At 35.9% G+C, this 24,669-nt stretch overlaps 4 protein-coding genes and 1 pseudogene across 5 annotated transcripts; 2 read left to right on the forward strand and 3 right to left on the reverse strand.

The window, feature by feature from the left end:
• Positions 1-1,755: 1,755 nt before the first annotated feature.
• LOC147533177 (2-hydroxyisoflavanone dehydratase pseudogene) lies at positions 1,756-3,104 on the reverse strand (annotated as a pseudogene). The gene is made up of 2 exons (XR_015228330.1): positions 2,996-3,104; positions 1,756-2,935 (listed from the first exon to the last, which is right to left on the reverse strand). The product of XR_015228330.1 is annotated as a 2-hydroxyisoflavanone dehydratase pseudogene (transcript).
• A 239-nt stretch (positions 3,105-3,343) lies between these two features.
• On the forward strand, positions 3,344-4,033 carry LOC147533178 (uncharacterized). The gene has a single exon (XM_086650023.1). It carries the CDS (start codon positions 3,344-3,346, stop codon positions 4,031-4,033), a length of 690 nt encoding a protein of 229 aa, XP_086506149.1.
• Positions 4,034-5,009: 976 nt separating this feature from the next.
• On the reverse strand, positions 5,010-6,201 carry LOC147533179 (putative carboxylesterase 7). Its single transcript, XM_086648381.1, has one exon. It carries the CDS (start codon positions 6,126-6,128, stop codon positions 5,175-5,177), a length of 954 nt encoding a protein of 317 aa, XP_086504507.1. The 5' UTR covers positions 6,129-6,201; the 3' UTR covers positions 5,010-5,174.
• Positions 6,202-10,983: 4,782 nt separating this feature from the next.
• Positions 10,984-11,937, reverse strand: LOC147533180 (putative carboxylesterase 4, mitochondrial). The gene has a single exon (XM_086649533.1). The coding sequence runs from the start codon at positions 11,935-11,937 to the stop codon at positions 10,984-10,986; it is 954 nt and encodes a 317-aa protein (XP_086505659.1).
• A 3,625-nt stretch (positions 11,938-15,562) lies between these two features.
• Positions 15,563-23,166, forward strand: PREP2 (presequence protease 2). Its single transcript, XM_086645780.1, has 20 exons — positions 15,563-15,904; positions 15,992-16,175; positions 16,365-16,539; positions 16,626-16,758; positions 16,905-16,975; positions 17,255-17,338; positions 18,163-18,253; positions 19,207-19,727; positions 19,812-19,976; positions 20,066-20,284; positions 20,378-20,505; positions 20,717-20,906; positions 21,205-21,288; positions 21,376-21,473; positions 21,592-21,853; positions 21,921-22,083; positions 22,181-22,361; positions 22,480-22,551; positions 22,654-22,853; positions 22,989-23,166. Exons 1-19 carry the CDS (start codon positions 15,595-15,597, stop codon positions 22,793-22,795), a joined length of 3,273 nt encoding a protein of 1,090 aa, XP_086501906.1. The 5' UTR covers positions 15,563-15,594; the 3' UTR covers positions 22,796-22,853; positions 22,989-23,166.
• The last annotated feature ends 1,503 nt before the right edge of the window (positions 23,167-24,669 follow it).

A 24,669-nucleotide genomic window follows, 5' to 3' on the forward strand; every position in this document is an offset into this window, starting at 1 on the left:
AAAAAAATCATATATTGTATTATAAACTACATGTACAGTTTCGTAAATTATATATAATGTTTGTCAAATTTTGACAACATTTGAAGGTTTTGAGTAGTTTGGTAAACTTATCAAGGCTACTGTTTTGGGTGAAAAGTACACGTAATGGTAAATACATAATACACAATTTATGTGCACTTATACGTAAATTATATACATAATGGTAAGAACATGAAGATATACGTAAATTATATATACTCTATTGCAAAGTACACGAGATTTGATAGTAAAGCGAAGCATTTCTACTAATCAAATGAGTACTGTTTTGGTGTTAAAGCACGGGTAATGTTCTATAAATTACCCATAATTTACTATAAATTGTGGTAATTTACGATAAAGTACATGTACTGTAAATTCTGTTATAAGTAACCGTACGAAAGAACAAATGTTTCATAAATCCGTACGGATTGAAAACCAGATCTGAAGAAAAAAAATGAGAATATCATTATGCTTAAACTACAAATCTAAAGATATCTGCTATGATGATTGATTGCAATAATGTCAAACTCAAGTTGAAGGATTAAACATCAAGATTAAAAACATAAATGAAATTTTAAGAGAGAGAAAGAAAATAAACATCAAACATTTGATATATGATTGATAATCTGATCTCACGAAATATAAGAAACAACAGAAGATTAAACATAGATCTAAAAAATATGATATTATCACTGGATGCAAACATAACATACTAACTTTGAAGGAATCATTGAATAAGGAATAAACATAAAGATCTTAAACAGTTATGAAAATTTTAGAGAGAGAAAATAAACATCATACATTCGAAGTTAATGAATTAGTAAACAGATCTTATAGATATGTATCATAAATCTGATACGTTTTACAATAGAGCGAAATAATTAGGGTTTTAGTTATAAGAAGAAATATTAGATATTAACAATGGTGTTTATAAAGATTTCGAAAGTATTAAACCTGATAAATGATGAATTTGGACAGCAATATAATGTAGAAGAAGAAGATTTTCTGAGTTTAATGGAGGTTTGTCAATTAAATCGGTTTTAGAGAGATCAAATAAAGAGTTTCTGTTACTGAAAATAATGAAGATATCCTTACTTTGAATAGAAACATGATTGGAGAGAAATATGGAAGATAATAATGAAGATATCCTTACTTTGAATAGAAACATGATTGGAAAGAAATATGAGAGATAAATATGGAAAAAGATATGCATAGATTTCGAAGATAAATCAGTTATAAAATATGGAAAGGTTAGATTAGGGATTATGAAATAATATTTATTCTAGAGATTTGTGTTTTCTCTCTAGATGAGACCAAATGGACTAGATATCCATTTATATTATTTTTTTGGTTTTAAAACCCTTTATAGAATTAGAGAGGATTATATCTACCATTAGGACCCGTTTTTTGGACTATAAGCTCAAAAATTCATCTTTAATTCCGCTGCGTTTCTACATCAGAATCCTTCAACAAAAAAAAAAAGCTCAGTGAATCATAACAAGGAAATGATAAAGTTACAAAAGATTTGACAAAAAAAAAGTTCCCAGCTGATGTGGCGGGTGTGGTTTCAAACTTTGACCAAATCTAGGCCGTTGAAAATGAAAATCACAACCGCCACATCAGCTGGGAACCTTTTTTTGTCAATATCTTTTGTGATTCTAGCATCTCTCATCATAACATTCCAAAACACAAATTTGAATTTTTGCAAGAGAGAAAAACACAAGTGACAAAGAAAAATGGTAAAACAAACCATGATTATTATTTGTGAAACACTTTATAGATTCAAACATTAAATATAAAGAAAGATTCATGGAAACCCATCTTCTTGAATCAGAAATGAAACCAATCGTTTCCTCAAGTTGACCGAGTTCTCAGAATTTTGATCTAATAGATGAAAGACATGACCTTCTCCCTCTGTTTCCATTATCTCCATAACTCCACCCCACCCACTCTCCTTCAATGTTTCATAATAATACAATCCTCTGTCTCTCAACCCATCTGTCCCTGCAACAAAAACCAAAACCCTATTACATCCCAATTTCAATAAATTCGGGTCCTTTTCCGGGTTTATAAGCGGATCATCACACCCGGTTGTCAATGGACAAACTTTTAACCAAATCTTCTCTGCTTTTGCTTTTCCAATTCCATTTTCATTTGTATAATTCATTTCTGACCCAATCGGTTCAATTCCTGTAAAATAAGGATGAATTAAAGCAATCCCTGTAATTTTAAACCCAGAAGATAAGAATTCTTCATTAGTTCCAGCTCGAATTGCCATGTTATGAGCTATATTAGCTCCAGCACTTTCACCAGCTAAAAAAACAGAATCGAAATTGACATGATCATTTAACCAGATCTCAGATCCTTGACCTTTAGAATGAGAAAATACCCATTTTAGGGCTACCCATGAATCTTCATAAGCTATGGGAAGATAGTGATCTGGTACTAACCTATAATCTACTGAAACTATAACAATATTAACTTCTGCAGCTACCAATTTGAGAAAATTTGTGTAGAATGGATGAAAAGGAGATCCAATACAAAACCCACCACCATGGTAATGAATCAAAAGGGGAAATTTCTGATTTAGGTGTTTGATTTTGGGAAGATAAAGTCTTGCTGAGATTCCATATTCAGATTCGATTATAATGCCTTTGGATGAAATACCTGTGGTTGGATCGATAGGTGGAGGGACGATTACTGTGCCTTGTAGTTTCTCAACTCGACCGTCTTTATAAACCCTAAAATATTGAAGGAATTGATAATCTATTTCATTGTTGTTAGGCTCCATTAGAGAGTAGAGAAAGAGTTTGTAGATGATCAACTGAAATCCCCAATTTTCAACAAAAAAAAAAAAAAAAAACTGAAATCCCCAATAATAGTCTCAAATTCAGTGATTATAATTGGGGTGGATAGCCTAAAAATCATTATATTCTTTTAGATTTGAAAATTATCTGTCTTAAATTTTGTTTTAAACAAAATGATCAGTTTTGAAAATGGCCTCTTGAATATATTAATGTAGAGATAAATAATATTCTTAAGAAAATTGAGGATAATATTTGAGCTAATGGACGCAGTTAAGAAATAAGTCAAATTACATTGTGGCGTAGGTGATGTAAATATGGTTGGATGAATTTGTTGAATCTTTTGTTTTACGATTTTTTTTACTTTTTGTTTTTTTTTTTTTATGAAAGAAGCTTTTTTTTACTAAAAAATGAGAACGTCCTTTTATTTGGCAACAATAATTTAGGTGGTTCAATATCTAACCACCCAAAGCAAACTTAAAGAATGGATAGAAGACAAAGGAGAAGACGAAGGAGTAAAGATGAGTGCTTACTTAGTTTGGGCAATCTGGAAGGCAAGGAATAAAAAGATATTTGAAAAAGAAAAACCCGATGTCATAAAAACTATCAAAGAAGCAGTAGACCTGTTTATGTTCTATGAAAAACATTTGAGTAAAGAAGAAGACATGAATGATGCAAACATCCAAACTCAGGAAAACAAAGCAAGGAGGGTCACTTTGATGGTTGGTGAAGTGAGGATTAATGTTGATGGATCGTTCAAAAATGGAGATGGAGCTTCATCTGTGGTGATAAGAAGTTATAACAACGCATTCATGGCAGCAGAAACTGAATTTTATACTGCAGGTAATGCAATCGAAACTGAAGCAAAATCTGTTCTAATGGGATTGAAATTGGCTAGGAAGCTTTCACATAAAAGGGTGGTGATAGAAGGAGACTCGAGCACGATTATACAAGTCTGTCAAACGAAGAATGGTGATGCTCCTTGGCAAGTTCGAAACATAATCATGGATATTCACAATGAAGCACAACGATTCGAAAAGGTGGAATTTTATCACATCTCTCGAGAACTCAATGAGATTGCTGATACTTTAGCAAAAGAACCCTTAATTCTTAAACTATGTAAGCAATGGGAGGAACAAGAACCTCCTGAATGCATTAGGACATTGTTAGAATTGGAGAACATAAATGTACTTGAGATTTCAAATCAATAAATAAGGCTAAAGCCTACTTCATCAAAAAAAAATATCTAACCACCCAAATGCAGGTCAATGTGGAGGCTATCTTTTGGCATGACAAAAGGCTGGTAAGTGGTAATATGTAGTTAGGAGACTCCTTCGAATAACAATACCTGACATAACCTAGATAACTTAACGAAATCGCAAGTTATTTTCGTCATCCACGATTTTGCGATGCATAAGTGCTTTGCGACATCATTTGTGCCATAAACGTAGTTCCTGTCTGGTAGCTTCATAAAGGAGAGAGAGAACACTAGAGGGAGAGATGAAGAGGTAGTTTTGGGGGGAGGAAATGGTGGTGTGGTGAAGGAGATAATGGTGGTGGTGGTGATAGAGACCTGAAGAAGAGATATGAAAGATTCTTTTTAATGAAAATCGTTGGGAGATTGTCGCTTGGACGACCCTGCACATACAATTAGATGAAGAGGAAAGGGGGGAAACGGTAGAGAAGGAATTTTTGTGAAGAAGGATAAAAGAGAAATAAAAGTCAACTGCTAAAATTGTTTAAAGTAATTATGGTATTGGAAGCGAAAATAGAACGTTGGACAAATACGAAGGCTAAAGTTTCTAGGTGGTCAAAAATTGAATCCAAGTTGGAGTGCACCGCAGAGGTATTCTTTGCGACAACTCGAGTTTATTAAATTGAAATATCTAATCACCTTTTCTTATTGTGAATTTGAATGGTAAAGGTTCAGTAGGTCCATGACTAATTCTAGATGTCGACACAAGTGATAGAATAACCAGCAAATTTTCTTCAAATTTGGTTGAAAATGACTACTCAATTATAAATTAAATTTGTCAAATTGAATAAGAGAGTATTGGTCGATCTGACCATAATCTACTACAACTAGTATTTGTCAAATACTTGAATTAAGGAAGCTAGAAGGCTTTGTTAACCGACATAGTTTATGTCATTATTTGTACCCAATAAATGCATAAAATCACAATATTGTTATGCACAGGTAAACGCAGAGCGTTCAAAATATCCATTATGGTTGATATTCTATCTAATACAAGTAGTTGATTTTACGTTCTTCTCTACTACATTTTATTAAGTTGCATAAATATTAGGAATCATAATCAGATGAGATGAAACAACCATCTCTGAATCAAATTCTTAATTCAAAAAAGAAACCAATCGTTGCTTCAAGACATGGGCCTTATCCGAGCTTGGATTGAACAAATGAAACACATGATTTTCTCCCTCCGACTCAAAAATCTCCACAACCCCATTCCACCCACTATTCCTTAATGTTTCATAGTATAACCTTCCTCTATCTCTAAATATATCTGTCTCTGCAACACAAACCAAAACCCTGCTGCAACCCAACTTCGAAAGATTTGGATCATCCAATGGGTTCATAAGTGGGTCATCTAACCCGGTTGTCAACGGACAAATAATGGGCCAGAGCTTGTCCATCTTTTCCTTTATAGTCATGTCTCTCGTTTCCGAATCGAGTGGGTCCAACCCCCAAAAGTATGAATGAACTAACATGATCCCCAATATGTTCATAGAAAGTGGCTCGGTAGCTACTTCAGCAGCCCGAATGGCCATATTATGGGATATGTTGGCACCAGCACTATCACCAGCCAAAAAAACTCGATCGAAATCGCCATGGTCATTTAACCATGTCTCGGGCCCTTGGCCTGTACAATGAGAAGATACCCATTTTAAAGCAGCCCAGGAATCATCATAAGCAACAGGAAGATAATGGTCGGGTGCTCGTCTGTAATCAACTGACACTGCAATTACGTTCGCCTCCGAAACCAATGAAGTAAGATAGTTGTGGTAAAATGGAGAGAAAGGAGTTTCAATGCAAAATCCTCCTCCATGATAGTAAACCAAGATGGGTAATTTCTGATTTTTGTGAGTAATTTTAGGAAGATAGAGTCTTGCAGAAACATCAATCTCAGGTAAGATTAGAACGTCTTTCGATAAAACAATTGCATTTGAATCCAGAGACGGAGGAACTACTTCGCTAATGAACAATCTTTCCGCTTTACCATCCTTATAAACCCTTATGAATGGTGGAAACTCATATACTATTTCTTCATTGTTGATCAATGCCATGATTTCAAGTGCTTTTAATGAAGAAGAGAAGAAAAAGAAGTAGATATATATATATAAGAATAGTGGAACAATCAGTTTCAAGATCTCTTAAAGTCAATAGAAGTATACTGAATTTATGTAGCTATCGTCACCTCTCACGTCAGTCCTTTTTTTTTTTAACCCAAATGCTACGTTCCCCAAACAAAATGACGAAATTGACATGGGAATGGGTTTTGAATTTTTGACTAAATTTAGGCCATTAATACATTTACTTAGGAACGTACCATTATCCTATTTTTTATTGGGAATTTCATATATTTATTTCTTGAATGGATCTTTTCTTTTCTTGAAGAATTCTTGAATGGATTTGACAGGTGGATATAATTTGGGGAAATAAGGAAAGAATCCGGATGTAAAATAAAATTTTTTGGCCAAACACAGCCTCCCGTGTTACCAGCAGAGAGTCGTCGCTCGGCTCTTGGCCAGCGGCAACTCTCTCTCCCCTTTTTTTCTCTCTCTCCATCCCTCTCCCTCCTCTCTCTCTAAGTTCGCGGAACCCTTCGTCTGGATGTGGTTCGTCCATATCCAGACGAGTTTCTGGTGAAGGGGAGTTGCCCTTTTGCCAAAACTTTTGGAATGAATGAGAGAGAGAAAGAGAGAAGAGGGAAGAAAAAAAAAGAAAGAGAGAGCGAAAGAGGAGACATATTTGATGGTGGAAATCGCTAGCGTTAATGGTGGATGTGCCGGAGTATGGTGGGGTGCCGAAATTTTTAGTTCAGGTAGAAGAGGTAGAAAAAGCTGAAAGGTTGAAGTATTTGAAAATAACAAAATGTTCTAATTTTTTTTGTTTCCACCAGACATTTTGTACTCCACATAATTTCTGTATTTTCTCAAATCACCCACCACGTAGTTTTTCTACTAATCAGTATTTGGCTTGGATTACCTTAGTCAATGATTTTCTAAGGTAGCTAACATTTCCTTTTGAAAAGATAATTATGTAACTCAAATGTTGAACTTACTTTATGTTTAGGGTTGACTAGGAGTTGTTTTGTAATTTCTAGTACAAAACTTCATTAAACACATAATGTGTATCACATGGGCTCACAGTATCTTATCTTTCCTTCCTTTATGTCTATTTGATTGATCTAAGTGGGTCAACTCTAATATTTTTGTTGCTCAACCATGGGTGATGGGTTCCTTAAGAAAAAATGAGTGAAAAACCAAAAAATCTAGACCCTAATAGGAAAAAAACCCACTAAAAAATAATAATGTCAAAAAGACCCATTTTTTGAACACTTTTCAAAATTTTCACAACATATGTAATTATGTTGTTAACAAGACAACATATTTTTTTCATAATTCCATTTTTACCCTTATATGTTGACAACATATATCATTATGTTGTTATAAAATGTTGACAATATCTATAATAATGTCCCGACTTATTATAAAATGTTGGTGTCATGTATAATTATGTTCTTAACAACATATATAATGTATTAGTCAAACTATTATTTGTTCGTTAACGGATTTGTTAAATACAAAGGATAATATGTATAACATTTTAATTTTTGTAAAGGACAAATAAAAAAATGCTTTAGTCTTTATATTTATGTCGAAAGCAAAACAAAAAATGCTGAAATCATTTATTTTTTCACAAGACAAATCGAAAAATGTTGTAGCCAAAATGTTTGTGTTAGTTTGTCTATGTAAAATGCAAAAGAAAAAAATGCGAAACATTTTGGCAAAGCAATGTCTAAGCAAAAACGAATTTGTTCAAAAATTTACAAATTGTTGAGACAAACTAAGATTTGTTCAGAAATTTAAAAAATTTTCAAGAGCAAACCAAGAAGTGTTCAGAAATGTTCAAAATTGTTTTTGACGTTGATTTGGACGGAAAATTTCATTTTGGAGGGTAAAATTGTATTTTTACCTACTGGGTTTTTTCCTCATTATTATTTAGTATTGGGCCTGATTCTCTTTAACTTCCCCATTTTGGGCCTTATAATTACCGGCCCGGTTCCTTAATACCTACCTTGGTAAACGTGATACAATTATTATTTTTCTACAAATTTATAGAAAAGATAACAAGTTACTAAAATACTGCTCTAAAAGATATAAAGTTAAGTCTGATGGAATCATGAACTTCTCTTATGGAGTCACTGGAGTGGTAGTATTTCATTTAGAAATGTCTAAATAGTACAATGGTATTTTAGTGCGAGTTGTAATTAGTGTAATAGTATAGTATTTTTAGTAAAAGTTGAATAAGTACCATTTTTATGTTGAGTTTGTACTTTCTTAATTCTAGAAGGTTGTAAACTTAAGAAATGCCAACCGGGTTCATTAGGGTGCCTCTATAGGCGCCTCCCAAAACTGCTATATGGGCCTCTAGTCTGTAGGCGGACCTCGTACGGCCCGGGAGGCGCCTCTCGAGCACCCCTACTTTCCTTTTCATCTTCTTCGTTCATTCTTCTTTTTCTTATTTCTTTCTCTATTTTCTCTAAAACCTGAGATTTGTATAGCCATTGACTGATTACAGTAAGCCTAACTAATTCTGATTTTTTATCTTTTGAATCCATAAGAAAAGAAAAGAACCATAGCTTGAAACCATGAAAATCATAGCTTGAAATGAAGAACCCTATCTATTTCTAGTTTTTCAATTTTGAATCCATGGAAGATATGAAACTCATAGCTTGAATCCATCAAAACCATAGCTTGAAACGAAGAATCCTAAACATTTTGGATCATTTTCATAAGAAAAGATGAAAATCGAAGCTTGAATCCATGAAAACAATAGTTTGAAATGAAGAACCCTAACTATTTTTTGTTTTTCAAATTTTGAACTATGGAAGAATATGAAAATCATAGCTTGAAAGGAAGAACCCTAACCATTTCAGATGTTTTTCAGCTTTTGAATCCATGAAAAAAAGATGAAAAATCATAGTTGAAATCCATGAAACCATAGCTTGAAGAAAATAGCCATTTTATGATGATTTTCAACTTTTTGAACTGGGCTAGTCCGAAACGTTTCGGGTTGGACGACTCGTCTCCTCTCGGACTGGCCCAGTCCGAAGACATGATTTGGGCTTCGGACTTATCAGTCCGAAAGGGGGGCGCCTACAGTTGTCGGAATTTGATCTTAGTCAAACTCTCTTGGGAGGCCCCTACAGCATTTTTGGGAGGCGCCTATAGCCGCTCCCGGTTCATTATTAGGGTATGCAGTTGGCAAATTTTTTTTGGGTTATTTCTTTAATGGCCCCCAACTTTGTGACCAGCTTCCTACTTGGCCCCCTACTTTACGAGAAATACCCATATGGTCCCCTTCCGTTATAACACCGTTACTCTCTCTCTTTCATTTCTTTTCTCTTTCCTCCAACAAGTTTTCTCTCTCTGCCACGTCGTGAAAACCAGCCACATCATCGTCTTCACCGGCAAGGTCGCCGGCCGGCCAAATTTCCGGCCGACCTTCAATTTTTTTTTTCTCTCTCTCTCTAAAAAAAAAAAATTAAAAAAAATTCTCTCCCCTCTCTTTCTCTAAACTCCGGCGAAGGGAAACCTTCACCGGAGCTAGGTATGTTCATCACGAACAGACCAGATCAGGGTCTGTTCGTGATGAACAGACTAGACCAGATCTGGTCTGTTCGTGAGGAACATAGGTCTGTTCATCACGAACAGACCAGATTGTGGTATGTTCGTGATGAACAGACCTAGCTCCGCGAAGGTTTCCCTTCGCCGGAGTTTAGAGAGAGAGAGGTGAGAGAATTGAAATTTTTTTTTTTTTAGAGAGAGAGAGAAAAAAAAAAAGTTTGAAGGTCGCCGGCCGGCGACCCTGCCGGTGAAGACGATGATGTGGCTGGTTTTAACGACGTGGCAGAGAGAGAAAACATGTTGAAGGAGAGAGAAAAGAAATGGAAGAGAGAGAGTGACGGTGTTATAACGGAAGGGGGCCATATGGGTATTTCTCGTAAAGTAGGGGGCCAAGCGGGAAACTGGTCACAAAGTTGTGGGCCATTAGGGAAATAACCCCTTTTTTTTATATAAATTTATCCGATATTGTTGGTTAAGGGTGAGACCTCAATCTAGAGCACCATTTTCATCCCTTGCTTCCTTCTCCCCTCTTCATCAATCATCATAAAGAAAGAAAGAAAGAAAGAAATGAGCCACAACTAAATGAGATGGCAGAAAGGATGAAAGAATTACCAACAAATCAAAATCAATTAATGGCAACTAGTTTTTTTTTTTTGATGAGAACTAGTTATTGAGTAGTTGAGAGGTTAGGTCAGACACTACAGGAGTGTCATTCAACAGATGAGAGGGGTTGTTTGGGCGTGTGTAGGGTGCCTGTAGAGTATGAAGGTAAGAGGGCCTAACAGATTCATAGGGGGCCTTAAATAATCTACAATTTGCAAGTTGTGGGTTGATGAGGTGTTCGGTTCCCAAACATACAAACATACGAACATGTCCAATAGCGATGAAATACGATAAATTTGGCTGAAAATGACAATTCAATTATAAATTAAATTTGTCAAATTCAACAAGAGAATAATTAGTCGATCTGACCGTAAACAACTAGTCTACTACAACTAGTAACCGAAAAGAGGCACCACAAGGACATAAGAAATACTTGAATTAAGGAACGTAGAAGGCTTTGATACTAGACATAGTTTATGTCGTTATTTGTACTCAATAAATGCAGAAAAATGCAATATTGTTATGCACTAGTAAACAAGAAGGGTTAGAATATCCATTATGGTTTATATTCTACCAAATACAAGTAGTTGATTTCACTATCTTCTCTGCTACATTTTATTAAGTTGCCTAAATATTAGGGATCATAATCAGAAGAGATGAAACAACCACGTTTTGAACCAATTTCTTAATTCAAAAAAGAAACCAATCGTTGCATCAAGACATGGGCCTTATCCGAGCTTGGATTGAACAAATGAAACACATGATTTTCTCCCTCCGACTCAAAAATCTCCACAACCCCATTCCACCCACTATTCCTTAATGTTTCATAGTATAACCTTCCTCTATCTCTAAATATGTCTTTCCCTGCAACACAAACCAAAACCCTGTTGCAACCCATCTTGGAAAGATTTGGATCACCCATTGGGTTGATAAGCGGGTCATCGTACCCGGTTGTCAACGGACAAATAATGGGCCAAAGCTTGTCCATCTTTTCCTTTATAGTCATATCATTCGTTTCTGAACCGATCGGATCCAACCCCCAAAAGTAAGAATGAACTAACATGATACCCAATATGTTCATAGTGAGTGGCTCCGTAGCTACTTCAGCAACCCGAATGGCCATATTATGGACAATGTTAGCACCAGCGCTATCGCCAGCCAAAAAAACCCGATCAAAATCACCATGGTCATTTAACCATGTCTCGGATCCTTGGCCCGTGCAATGAGAAGATACCCATTTCAAACCGGCCCATGAATCATCGTAAGCAACAGGGAGGTATTGTTCGGGTACTCGTCTGTAATCAACTGATACTGCAATTACGTTCGCCTCCGAAACCAATGCGGTAAGATAGTTGTGATAAAATGGAGAGAAAGGAGTTTCAATGCAAAATGCTCCCCCATGATAATAAACCAAAATGGGTAATTTCTGATTTTGGTGAGTGATTTTTGGAAGATAGAGTCTTGCAGAAACATCAATCTCAGGTAAGATTAAGACGTCTTTCGATAAAACAGTTGCATTTGAATCCAGAGAAGGAGGAACTACTTCGCTAATGAACAATCTTTCCGCTTTGCCATCGTTATAAACCCTTATGAATGGTGGAAACTCATAGACTATTTCTTCGTTGTTGACCAATGCCATGATTTCAAGTGCTATTAGTGAAGGAGAGAAGGAAACTAAAGAAGTAGATAAATATATAAGAACAGTGGAACAATCAGCTAGATCTCTTGAAGTCAATAGGCTCTTGTATAATTAATATTGGTGCGTTTGGTTGCAAGATTCTTAAGTAGGATTCTTATTAAACGTGAGATTTGGTAGTAATCAAGGATCCTTGGTCTATTTGGCTACCAAGAATTCTAGGACTCTTGAATCCCAAAGATTCTTAATTCCAAAATTTGTATTTAACCAAAATCTCACCATATCTCATAGGATTTGTAATCAAGAATCCTTGGCCTAAATAGCTACCAAGAATCCTACGACTCTTGAATCTTAATTCCAAAATTTGTATTTGACCAAAATCCTACCATATACTCTATGATTTGCTAGGATTTTAGATTAATAAACCTAGATTTCAAATTTAAAATAAAATAAAAAAAAAGATTTCCCCCTTCAAAATAATTATGTTAAAAATATTTATTTTTCAAAAATCATTTTTTTCCAAAAAAATGATTTTCCCAAAACTCGATTTTTCTGACACCCGTTTTTTTTTCTCCCGAAAACCGACTCCTTCCCCGAATAACTTTTTTTCCGAATTTCGATTTTTTTTCGAAAAAATATTTTTCCTTGAAAACATTTTTTTCCCAAACCCATTTTTTTTACCGAAAAATCGTTTCCTTTTTTCTCGAAAACCGTTTTTTCGATGACTGAAATTTTTTGAAATTTTTTTTGCTTCATGAAGACTGTTTTTCCAGGAAAAAACGATTTTCGTGACAAAAAAGGTTTCATGAAATCTCGGTTGTTGAAAAAAATATTTTCGAAAAAATAATAATTTCAAGAAAAGGGGTTTTCGAGGAAAAACTATTTTTGAATAAAAAATGTGTACATAGAAAATTGAAAAAACGATTCTCGAAAAAAAATGAAGAAAACGGAGGGTTCTCGAATGGAACGATATTTGAAAATATGAGTTTCGAGAACAAGGTTTCTTCAATATTTTTTAAAAAAGCGTTTAAAAATACTCAAATAATAATAAATCATAGGATTCTTATTGGTTGAAAAACAAATAAAAAAATATTACTTGGATTCATTAATCCGCGGATTCATGAATTCGTCATCCAAACACACCAATATTTATTTCTTGAATGGATCTGTGCGCAAAAATTTAGCCAAATACAACCTCTCGTGTTACCAGCAAAGAGTCGCCAACCGACTCTTAGCCCGCGACAACTCTCTCTCCTCTTTATCTCTCCCCCTCCTCTTTCTCTTTTTCCCTCTCTTTCCCTGCTTCTCTCTCTAAGTTCAGGGGAGGGGGTGAGCCCCTTCACTGAAACCCTTTGTGAAAATAAGAAAATTATCCGGAGTGAGAAGAGAAAAAGAAGAGGGGAGAAAAGAGAGAGGAAGAAGAGACGAATTTGGTGGTGGAAATAGTCGACATTAATGGTAGATGTCGCCGGGGTATGGTGGCGGTCGTAGGAATTTTTAATTGAGAAAGAAGAAGCTAAAAGGGTGAGGTGTTTAGAAGAAACAAAATGTTCCAAATTTCTTTTATTTCCACTTAAAATTTGTTACTCCGGATAATTTTCTTATTTTCACAAATCACTCATAATTTTTTTTTTTCGGGGGGGGGGGGGGGGGGGGGGGGGGGGGGGGGTTAAGGTAGTCTGTCTAGGAATGAGTATTTGGCTTGGTTACCTTAGTCTTTCTATGAATTATGAAAATGAAGATGGTGGTACTGTTGATGAAGAAAGAGAACACAAAGATTGAGAGAGATAAAATAAGTTAAACAAGAGTATATCAGGAAACATAGTAATAAAAAGCAGCTAACAAACAATTAGTGGATGGAATCTTTCAAAAGGGGATCATTTGGATATTTTTCTAAACTTAGGGGGCCAGGCAGGAATCCAATATCAAATTACGGGCCATATGGAAATAACCCTATAAAATTTTCCTCCGAACTTAACTGGGTGAGTTCTACAAGTGCCACCAATACTGCTAAGGGCGCCCATATAGCCAAATTTTGCAAGGGTTTGGCTATTGAGAACCCCACCTATGTGGGATTGTTCACTTTGGACAAATTTTACACTTTCTTTTCACATAGGAGCCCATAGATTGGTACATTCATTTCATGGTTATACTATAAATACATGCTACAAAGATACATCATGAATTCAACAAACACTATAACCGTGATCATTTAAATATCTTGGTCTGTACAGGTCATATAAAGACCCTCAATCCATCATAAGGGGGCGTACTTTTCTTTAATGTCTTAATTACGTTACATAAATCTTGAGGCAAACTATGTCGACCCAAATTTGATCATAAGACTTCGTGAACTTAAGAGAGGGTGTCCAACCACATCTCCAAAATGTGGTCGACGAAACACATTGGTAGAAAGAACTATCTTATCTAGTTCGTCCTAATGAACCTTACTAAGTTAGAGGGCATCATTCTAAAGGCTACAAAATAAATTATACCGTTTTTGGTCCCTTTTTCTTTTCTCCCTCCTATTTATCTTCTTTCCATCATCGTACGCCACTTTCTCACTCTTTTTCTCCTAATAAAAAGTTATGTTTGAAACCTTAAAACTCTCGAGGAGGTTTTCAGCGAATCGATCTTAGGTTTGATATGCTCAAAGAAGGTGCCTTGAGAAGCCTTCCTCAAAAGTTTTAGGGGTTCAGATGAAAATCCTAGAGAAATAGAGAAAGGGAGAAAGAGAGATAGGGCGGTGGTGGTCAAGGGCGGAACCAGGATCTAAACCTAGGTCCGACTAGCCTGTAAAAGGAGAAACATTTTCTCTCGTGCGAGCTGAGTCAAGCTTTTCATAGCAAGGGCTAGGTTGTTGTTACTTAAGATTTTGTTGAATCCATGGTAGATTTTGAAGATGGAGTGGAAGAGAAGGTTGAATTTGAAGCAAAAAAACAAAAGAGAAGATGGTAGATTTTGTTGAATTCGAGGTTGTGAGTTGGGAGACCAGAACTCATGACCTATTAGGTGGACAACCCAACGTTGGACCATCTAAGGTGCTTAAATCTTATTGAAAATTCATACCTTTTATACTTGATAATTGAAATCTAACCCTGACTGTAGCTATGTAGCTCCGGCCATAGTGGTGGTGTGGTTGGTGTTGGTGGTGAAGTGAGAATACAAAGATAGAGATACAGACAGAATGGGTGTTTCCACAAAGAAAAATGATGCCTATAGAATCTGACTAAACGACATTCTCTTAGAATTTTCGCTTTTTCCGTCTCTAAGCAACACTGTGGATAAAATTGTTGGGGCAAAAGATCTACGGAGAGTCGATGTTAGAGCGAGATCGTATGGGGAGAAAGATCAATGGAGAGTCGACATTAGGCCGAGATCGGTCCTGGCCGTCCACATCGGAGCTCGCCCTAACGCCCCTCGGAGGAATAGGACCAAATAGCATTTGTCATATTCATGGGGACTTTAACGTGGTGTATCATTTGCCAACATTATCAACAACAAAGTCGAAGTAACCTAGACCTCCTTTCTTGTCCATCACAATTCTCATCTTTTGTTGCAAGTAAGCCACGCAGTCCTCCTACCCTCTCCTCTCTTTTCTTCCCTCATTCTTTCTCTCTCTCTCACTACGATAGAGAGAAGTAAGTAGTACAGGAAGAAATGGAGAGAGCAGTTTTGCTCAGAACACTATCTTGTTCTTCTTCAGTCGTTGCCACTAGGAGACTCTTCTTTCGTTCTTTTAAGAATCACAGATTATTAACCAGGAGAAAGTCTTCTTCCTCTTCTTCTTCTTCTTATAGCTCAATCCTTCCCCATCAAGTAAAACCAAATCGATTCTTATCAAACCCATCTTCAAAACGATCTTTCAGATGGATTTCAACATCACCCACTTCTTTTCCTCTCAAAAGAAACTTCTCCTCTCTTTCTCCTTCAGCTGTTTCCTCATTTCCCCAAAATACTGCTTCTTCAGGTACCCATACTTTCTTATCTTCAGATTCTCATGAAAAATTAAGTTTTTCTTTTAACCTTTGATTCATCTATTTTATTTGTTTTACAGAAATTGTGGGTTCTCAAGATGAAGTAGCTAAGAAGCTTGGATTTGAGAAAGTTTCAGAACAAGTCATCAATGAATGTAAATCAAAAGCTGTACTTTACAAGCATCAAAAAACTGGTTGTGAAGTCATGTCTGTATCTAATGATGATGAGAATAAAGTTTTCGGTATCGTTTTTAGAACTCCCCCGTAAGTATATGCCATTGTTTCTCACTAATACCCTCTTAGTTGGTTGCTAATTAGTTTTCAAAATGAATTTAATGATTAAAAGATTGAATTTTTATTTGAGTAAGAATATAGTAGTTATTCGAATTTGTTCATAAGTTGCTAGTGTTTCTACCTCTATTGGTTATTGAGTACTTCTTTGATGAAATACAGTAAGGATTCAACTGGGATACCTCATATACTTGAACATAGTGTGTTGTGTGGATCAAGAAAGTACCCTTTGAAGGAACCATTTGTTGAATTGTTAAAAGGGAGTTTGAATACGTTTTTGAATGCATTCACCTATCCTGATAGAACTTGCTACCCAGTTGCTTCAACAAATTCTAAGGTGAATACTAATAAGATATTAGAATTATGATTGGTTAAGACTTTCTTTCTGGTTAGACATAGTTATATTCGGGTTTTTTTTTTCAGGATTTCTACAATTTGGTTGATGTATACCTTGATGCTGTTTTCTTCCCTAAATGTGTCGAGGATTTCCAGACGTTCCAACAAGAGGGTTGGCATTATGAGCTCAATGACCCTTCGGAGGAAATATCTTATAAAGGTTCTAATTTTCTATGCAAGGATAACAATGCTATTTAGTTTATTGCCACAGTTGTTGAGTGATTCATTTTTTCTGAGCAAAGTCTGATAGATTATAGCTTTAAGCAGTTTGATCATGAAGTTAACCGCTTTCATATGTCCTTCTAGGTGTTGTGTTCAATGAGATGAAGGGGGTATATTCCCAACCTGATAATATCTTAGGTCGTTCAGCTCAACAGGTAAACCTTTTTAGAATCTTTATTTTCCTCTTTACATTGCTTCTCTGTAATGATACATCTAGAACATGCTTGTGATGAACTGATGATCCAATATCCAAAATTGATTCGACTTTTGTTCAACTGGAATGCATATGCTTCTGCAAGCTTTGAAAATATATTACATTTCCAAGTAAAAAATGACATTTATACGAGATGAAATATTTTCCAGTCATTTGGTTTTGTGAGATTATTTCTTGTAATTCAGTGCCTATCCCTTAGTTTTCGCATGTTTACTTGCAGGCTATGTTTCCTGACAATACTTATGGTGTTGATAGTGGTGGCGACCCACAAGTTATTCCTAATCTTACATATGAGGAATTTAAGGTTTGTCATTGCTTGTTGCTTAACTTCGATTTATGTAACTTTTTTCTTTAATTGTATTTGGTCAGTGATTTGATCATCTGGGCAGCTGTCTTTTATTGTATATTCATTCAATCATGATGTAGTGACATTTCGCTTCAGTTTGTGTTTGTCCACCTGAAGAGTTATACATATAATCTTTAGACTCAGTTAGGCTACATGAATTTGTTGGGAAGATTTGGATTTGGGAGGGATTTCGTGGGAGGATTTAGAATTCATCCATTTGGTAGGCTACTTAGAGCGGATTTAGAATTGTTTTAGAAACTCCCGAGGTTAATAAATTTTGCCCTCCCCTTCTTTTCGATTTGTTTTTGGTATGTGATATCTTATATTCTGAAGTCTGAAGAAAAGATATTTATTCATAAGGTGACAACAAAAAGTAGAGAATATAAATTTGGGTAGGCTTCTGCTGATCACTGTTGTAGCAATGTAGCATAATAGCATTTAACCTCTGTATGAAATTATATATTTCTTGAAATCAAGCAAAATCATTTTTGGTTTTTTGATGTAGCATTTACGGTTAATTCTATTTTAATTTGAGAATTTTTGAGATTCAACGTTCGATATTAGTTGTCCATCTTTAGAAAAGAAAGGAAGGAAAAGTCTGGCATCTCCGTGGACGGATACTAAGTAATTATGTATAAATGCATGTTTGGGTTTCAGGGGTACTTACACATGAGCTGCTTGGTTGCTGTCATCGTATGCATGAGCAAATAGTTAATATATGATATCCATTTTCACTATATCTTGACTTAGAGTATAACTTTCTGTGGACCATCTACTTTCAGGATTTTCACCGTAAGTATTACCATCCGAGCAATGCCAGAATTTGGTTTTACGGGGACGATGATCCAACCGACAGACTACGCATCCTAAGTGGTATTTTATCCAACTTCCTAACATGATTGCTAAATTTTTATATTAAAAATGATATAACCTTTTGTGATGTTCATTATTTTATTTCTCTCTACTATTTTATTATCGGGAATTAGAGTTAGTCTAAACTTTGGTCAGACCAATAATATAATGAATTTATCTATTTAAGAGTGGTGAAACTGCTTTATAATTTGCCAATGATATGGTATTATTTGATTCCCTTGCTGAAGTTTATAGCAAATTAAGGTCACGACTTTACAAGTGAATTTCTTATTTAATTGGTACTGCTGCTTTTTATTTTAAAACGCTTGACATTATTTCGTGAATTATGTCTTTCAGCTCTGTTGAGAGGTTCTTCTTTTACGAGTTTTGGTTTTACTTTTTACCAAATGCCGTTAAACCCACATGATATATACATACTGATACTTAATATGACTGAATCGTAAACTGCCGAATTAACTTTTCAGTTGGGCTTGTATAAATTAAATTTGTCTAAGTATTGCATTTTGTGATTATGTGAGTGAAGTTCTCTTTCTAAGTAATGATACAGCCTTGAGGCTACATGAGCCCTACTCCTAGTCGGCTGGGGCTGGCGAGTAGATAGAAAAGCATAATTTATTTTATATTTCTTAGTTACGTGTAATCATATCTTAGCTGATTGTTATCTGGTTCATTTCTGAACTAGATAAGAGGCGAGTTAATTGAGCTGGTTCCAGATAGACTTTAACTGATACAAAATCCTCTAGACAAGTGCGATAAATAGCACATGTATCAGCGTATTAAGATAATCTATTTCATTGAGCTTACTCGATGTAGAACTTCCATGTGGCAAGATTAACTAATTTTTTTTCTTTAACTTTCTATATGTGAGTAAACTTTACTCTTATAACTAAAGCTATTGAAACATCTCAGTTTACTATATAATATCTTTTATATTTCTTATTGTTGGTTTTCAGAATATCTGGATTTGTTTGAAGCAAATTCAGCATCTAATGAATCAAAAGTGGAGCCACAAAAGTTATTCTCAAAGCCGATCAGAATTGTTGAGAAATATCCAGCAGGTGAAAGTACTGACTTGAAAAAGAAACACATGGTATGCCTTAATTGGCTGTTATCGGAGAAGCCCTTGGACTTGGAGACCGAACTTACTCTAGGATTTTTGGATCATCTTTTGTTGGGAACTCCTGCATCGCCTTTGAGAAGAATCCTTCTAGAAAGTGGGTTAGGGGAAGCTATTGTTGGTGGAGGAGTTGAAGATGAGCTACTCCAGCCTCAGTTTAGCATAGGACTAAAAGGTGTTTCTGATGATGACATTCAGAAGGTGGAAGAGTTGGTTATGAATACACTTCAAAAGTTAGCAGAGGAAGGTTTTGATGCAGAAGCTGTTGAGGCTTCCATGAATACAATTGAATTTTCTCTTAGAGAAAACAACACTGGGTCATTTCCTCGGGGCTTATCTTTGATGCTTCGTTCAATTGTAAGAAATTTGATATTTTCCTTATCGACTACTATTAGTGCTTCCAAGATTAGTGTTTAAATTCTTCAATTTTCTAATATGTAGGGCAAATGGATTTATGATATGGATCCCTTCGAGCCCTTAAAATATGAGAAGCCACTAACATCTTTGAAAGAAAGGATAGCTAAAGAAGGATCAAAAGCTGTTTTCTCTCCATTGATAGAAAAATTCATTTTGAACAATTCCCACCGCGTTACTGTTGAAATGCAGGTGAATATTGCTGTCTGTGACTTTTTCTTAATTTTGGACGAGAATGTGATATTTTAGAGTAAGTTCTTACCAAGGAGTTTCCATGTCAGCCTGATACAGAGAAGGCTTCTCAAGATGAAGCAGTTGAGAAGGCAGTTTTGCAGAAAGTCAAGGCTCAAATGACAGAAGAAGATCTTGCAGAGTTAGCACGTGCTACACAAGAGCTCCGATTGAAACAAGAAACTCCTGATCCTCCAGAAGCTCTGAGAAGTGTACCTAGCCTCTCTCTGCATGATATTCCAAAAAAGCCTATGCATGTACCTACGGAGGTGATTGAAATCTTTCCACTTGCTTATTTACTGCTTATATTTTGGTGGTTTCTAAGGTCAATAGTTTTTTATAAGAGAAGTTTCTTTTTGTAGGTTGGCGAGATTGATGGAGTAAAAGTATTGCAACATGACCTTTTCACTAATGATGTGCTTTACACTGAAATTGTGTTCAATATGAGTTCTTTGAAGCAAGAGCTTCTACCTTTGGTACCACTGTTTTGGTAAGAGATCATTTAATCTTTGAGAGAGATTTTCCTTTGCGTTTACATATTATCTTTTTGTTTTCATTTTCATAGGTCAGTTGTCTCTAGACTCTTACCAATTTGTAAGTGAGCGGGTCTAATAAGTTTTGGGTTCTGGGTGCAAAAGGCCATAGAAAATCGAAAAGGTACACATTTAAGAGCTGATATTGACAATTGAGTTTGTTGACAGTCAATCGTTGCAAGAGATGGGTACAAAAGACTTGGATTTCGTTCAACTTAATCAGTTAATTGGAAGGAAGACTGGAGGAATATCAGTTTATCCATTCACATCATCTGTGCGAGGCAAAGAAAATCCTTGCAGCCATATGATTGTTCGAGGCAAATCCATGGTGGGACGTGCCGAAGACTTGTTTCACCTGGTATTCTTCCCTTTTTTCCTCCATTTACTGCTTACAAATTTTCATTTTCTAAATCATGTCACGCATTAACGAGCTTAGCATTTGTAATGCTTTGGTGATTTGTGAAGTATTGAATAACATGGGTTAGTGTTTGTTCTGCCGAGTTTTCACTAAAAGGCCTTCACTGTACTTTAGGCTGTGACATTACGAAAAATGTGAAAGCTTGTTGTAATATTTTATTGTAGTCTATTGTTTTCAAGTTGTTAGCAAGCTTGTGTTTGTGTATGGCGTTCAGAAAATGTCGTTTCCTTTTTTGTAGGTTAACTGCATCCTTCAAGATGTTCAGTTCACTGATCAACAACGATTCAAGCAATTTGTCTCTCAAAGCAAAGCAAGAATGGAGGTACCAACCTTTTCTCAAAATGAAAGGGCTATCTAGTCAGCTTCCTCTTTCTAGTTAATTGTTTTTAACAATTGGTTCTACATACAGAGCCGTTTAAGAGGTAGTGGTCATGGAATTGCTGCTGCTAGGATGGATGCAAAGTTAAATGTTGCAGGATGGATGGCTGAACAAATGGGTGGTCTTAGGTTGGTTATTCTGATTGTTTCGTATGCTTCATGAGACGAGGAGTAATCCACTTCTTCTCAACCTAAAATTTAACTTCTCAATTGCTGGGTAATTCATATTTCTTCTTTATCTCCACAGTTACTTAGAGTTCCTCAAGACTCTTGAAGAAAAAGTCGACCAAGATTGGGCTGGAATATCTTCATCTCTAGAGGAGATTCGCAGATCTTTCCTTTCGAAGAACGGTTGTTTGGTGAACATGACTGCTGAGGGAAAAAACCTGAAAGACTCGGAGAAATTTGTCAGCAAGTTTCTTGATCTACTTCCAAGCACACAAGCTGCTGAAACTACTTGGAATGCTCGACTGTCTCCTGGAAATGAAGCCATTGTGATTCCTACCCAGGTAAGAAATTCATATCAAATTATTTTCTGTCTTTCACTTTAAACTCATAACAATTATCTTTTTGCAGGTTAACTATGTCGGAAAAGCTGCTAACGTATATGAGACTGGCTATAAGCTAAACGGAAGTGCATATGTTATTTCTAAACACATTAGCAATACATGGTTGTGGGATCGTGTACGGGTTAGTGGTGGTGCATATGGAGGTTTCTGCGACTTCGATACTCATTCAGGTATATATCCAGGTTGCTATATTTAGGTTGATTATCTACACTAGTAGAATGCTTTTTGAGAATAAGCATCTTGATGTTTGATTTTATATTATTGCAGGAGTATTCTCCTACCTTTCATATCGTGATCCAAACTTGCTTAAAACTCTTGATGTATATGATGGAACTGCGGATTTCTTGAGGGAGTTGGAAATGGACGAGGACACACTTACAAAAGCAATTATCGGGACTATAGGAGATGTTGACTCGTACCAGCTGCCTGATGCTAAAGGTTATAGTAGGTAAGAACGATTACGAATCAAAACTAATGATTAGTACTTCAAATTTCTTAGTTGTATAAGTGTTATTCTATGTCAAACTTCCATTTGTAACTGAAGATATACTTGTTTATTGCTTCAGTTTGCTAAGGTACTTACTCGGAATCACGGAGGAAGAAAGACAGCAAAGACGTGAAGAGATCCTCTCAACGAGGTAGAGTGTATATTGGTTATGAGTTATGACGACCCTTGTTGGAATATAAACTTTCTGAGTTTTGTCTGGAAGATTAATGTGGTAAATACCCTTGTTTTGCAGTTTGAATAACTTCAAGGAATTCGCGGATGCAATTGACGCAGTCAAAGACAAAGGAGTCGTGGTTGCAGTGGCATCTCCAGATGATGTTTCTGCAGCAAATGAGGAACGACCAAATTTCTTTGAGGTGAAAAAAGCTCTTTAAGGCTCTCCACCAATATTCTAATCAACAACCACCACCACTATCTCCAATGTTGCTTCAGGTAAACTTTTTCTCTGCTGAAATGAGTGAATGGGAAGACCCATTCTTTTAGTGATCAATCCTGTATTGATAAAGTTCATGTTTGATAGTGGACTTCAAATGTTTCAAACTATAATTATTGAAATTTTTGTGGCAGGGTGATAGCCATCGACAAATGAGATAAGACACACTTCCTTGGTTGAAAGAATAAAAACATTGATAGTTGGCTCGATATTTACGTTCTAATTACGTAAGGTCTTACTTTTCTCACCGCCACTGGTATCAAATGTACTTGTAGCAATACAATTTTTACAGAAAAAATTACGGTTACTTTATTTGATGTCCTTATCGGATGTACTTTTGTCTCAACAAATGCTGATATTATCCCACTTTTGCGAGCTAGGTGGGTACAGAGTTTTGTTTCTGGCAAAAGGCACCACTGAGTCGATACGAAAGACCTTAGTAAACTTGAGTTTGCACTTATAACTCAAGTCTTTTGACGCTCGCCCGAGCCGAGTGTCATATAGTGTAATTGGTTGAAGCAATTTCATTAATAGTAATTCTCAAGTCTCAACATGGCCTAGTGGTCCATAGAGGCGTACTGAAGATGAGAATCATCAAGCCGAAAAAGCCAGTCCCTACAGTTTGCGAGAATGAAAATCATCTATTTTCCTCGTTAATTTCTCCCGATGGTGGTTGTGAATTCAGTCCGGCAAATCAAGTTAACAATCAAAGAGGCAACAAGAGAAGTGGATGATCAAACTCGAATCCATTAGTCGGTCTCTTATAGAATTTAAGTCATTTTAATCAAGAGCAACAAAATATTTCATGGTTTTATTACATCTTCAGAATGCCTCTCTGGCTCAACCAAGATTGAGTTGGAGAAGGCGGTAGAGGCGGAAGCAACAAAGCCTTCTTGCATAACCCGAAAGGCCAACCCTCACAATGGCAAAATTCCTCTAATATCAAACGCCTTGTACTACCACAAAAACAATTCGTAGAAGACAAGATGGAACTCTCGGTGTTGGAACGACATTGAGAAAAGCAGCTACAAGCAGAGTAGAAAGTTTCTTTATCATCATTTTCATCATCAAAGCTGTTTTGGTCATCTTCTTCTAGGATTCTGGATAATTCTCTGTTTGAAGCATCCTTAATTAGTTCTCCCATACCACCGTTGGGGGAAAAAGGGGAGCGTAAGTTTGGTTTGGTTAAAGAGAACGCTTTTTCCCTTCGCATCTTTGCTTCCATGGCCCGATTTCTAATTGCAAGAATGATCATCTGAATTAAGAGACAGGAAAAAAGTTAGTTAAAGAAGGAAACTATAAAAGGTTGCCAAATGAGAGATTGCTAAATGAGAGGTTGTTAGATGAGACTTGAGAGATTGGTTACTTGTTCTTTATATTGAGTGTCATTGACCCAAAACTCTTCTTCGACGTTCGTAGTTGGATTGAAAGTGCAGCACTGACCAAAAGCTTTCTTCATAGCTGCATAAAAGAGTCTAATCGGTTTGGGAAGATGTTTAGACTCTTCTTCTTCATGACCAAATAAACTCATCTTGAGAGCGAGAAAGAGAGAGAGAGAGAGAGAGAACGAGTGAGAGAGAGAGAGAGCGAGAGAGAGAGGATGACTATTACTCGAGTGAAAAATGAGAATACATACATATAATACATATCAATCTGGTGTGGAAGATCTCTATCTCTCTCTCTTTCTACCATCTCATGTTGATCGGTAGATAGAAATGGAATGAATTCAGATAATGGTATTTGGTAGCATTTATTTAAATTGAGATTAGACTACTTTGAAAGCTTCTTCTCTTTTATTTATGGCCGTTTCTTTTC

The sequence above is a fragment of the Eschscholzia californica genome, unplaced genomic scaffold (genome assembly GCF_041429995.1).
Source record: "Eschscholzia californica isolate CP2 unplaced genomic scaffold, dmEscCali1.0.p SCAF_6, whole genome shotgun sequence".
Taxonomy (NCBI): Eukaryota; Viridiplantae; Streptophyta; class Magnoliopsida; order Ranunculales; family Papaveraceae; genus Eschscholzia; species Eschscholzia californica.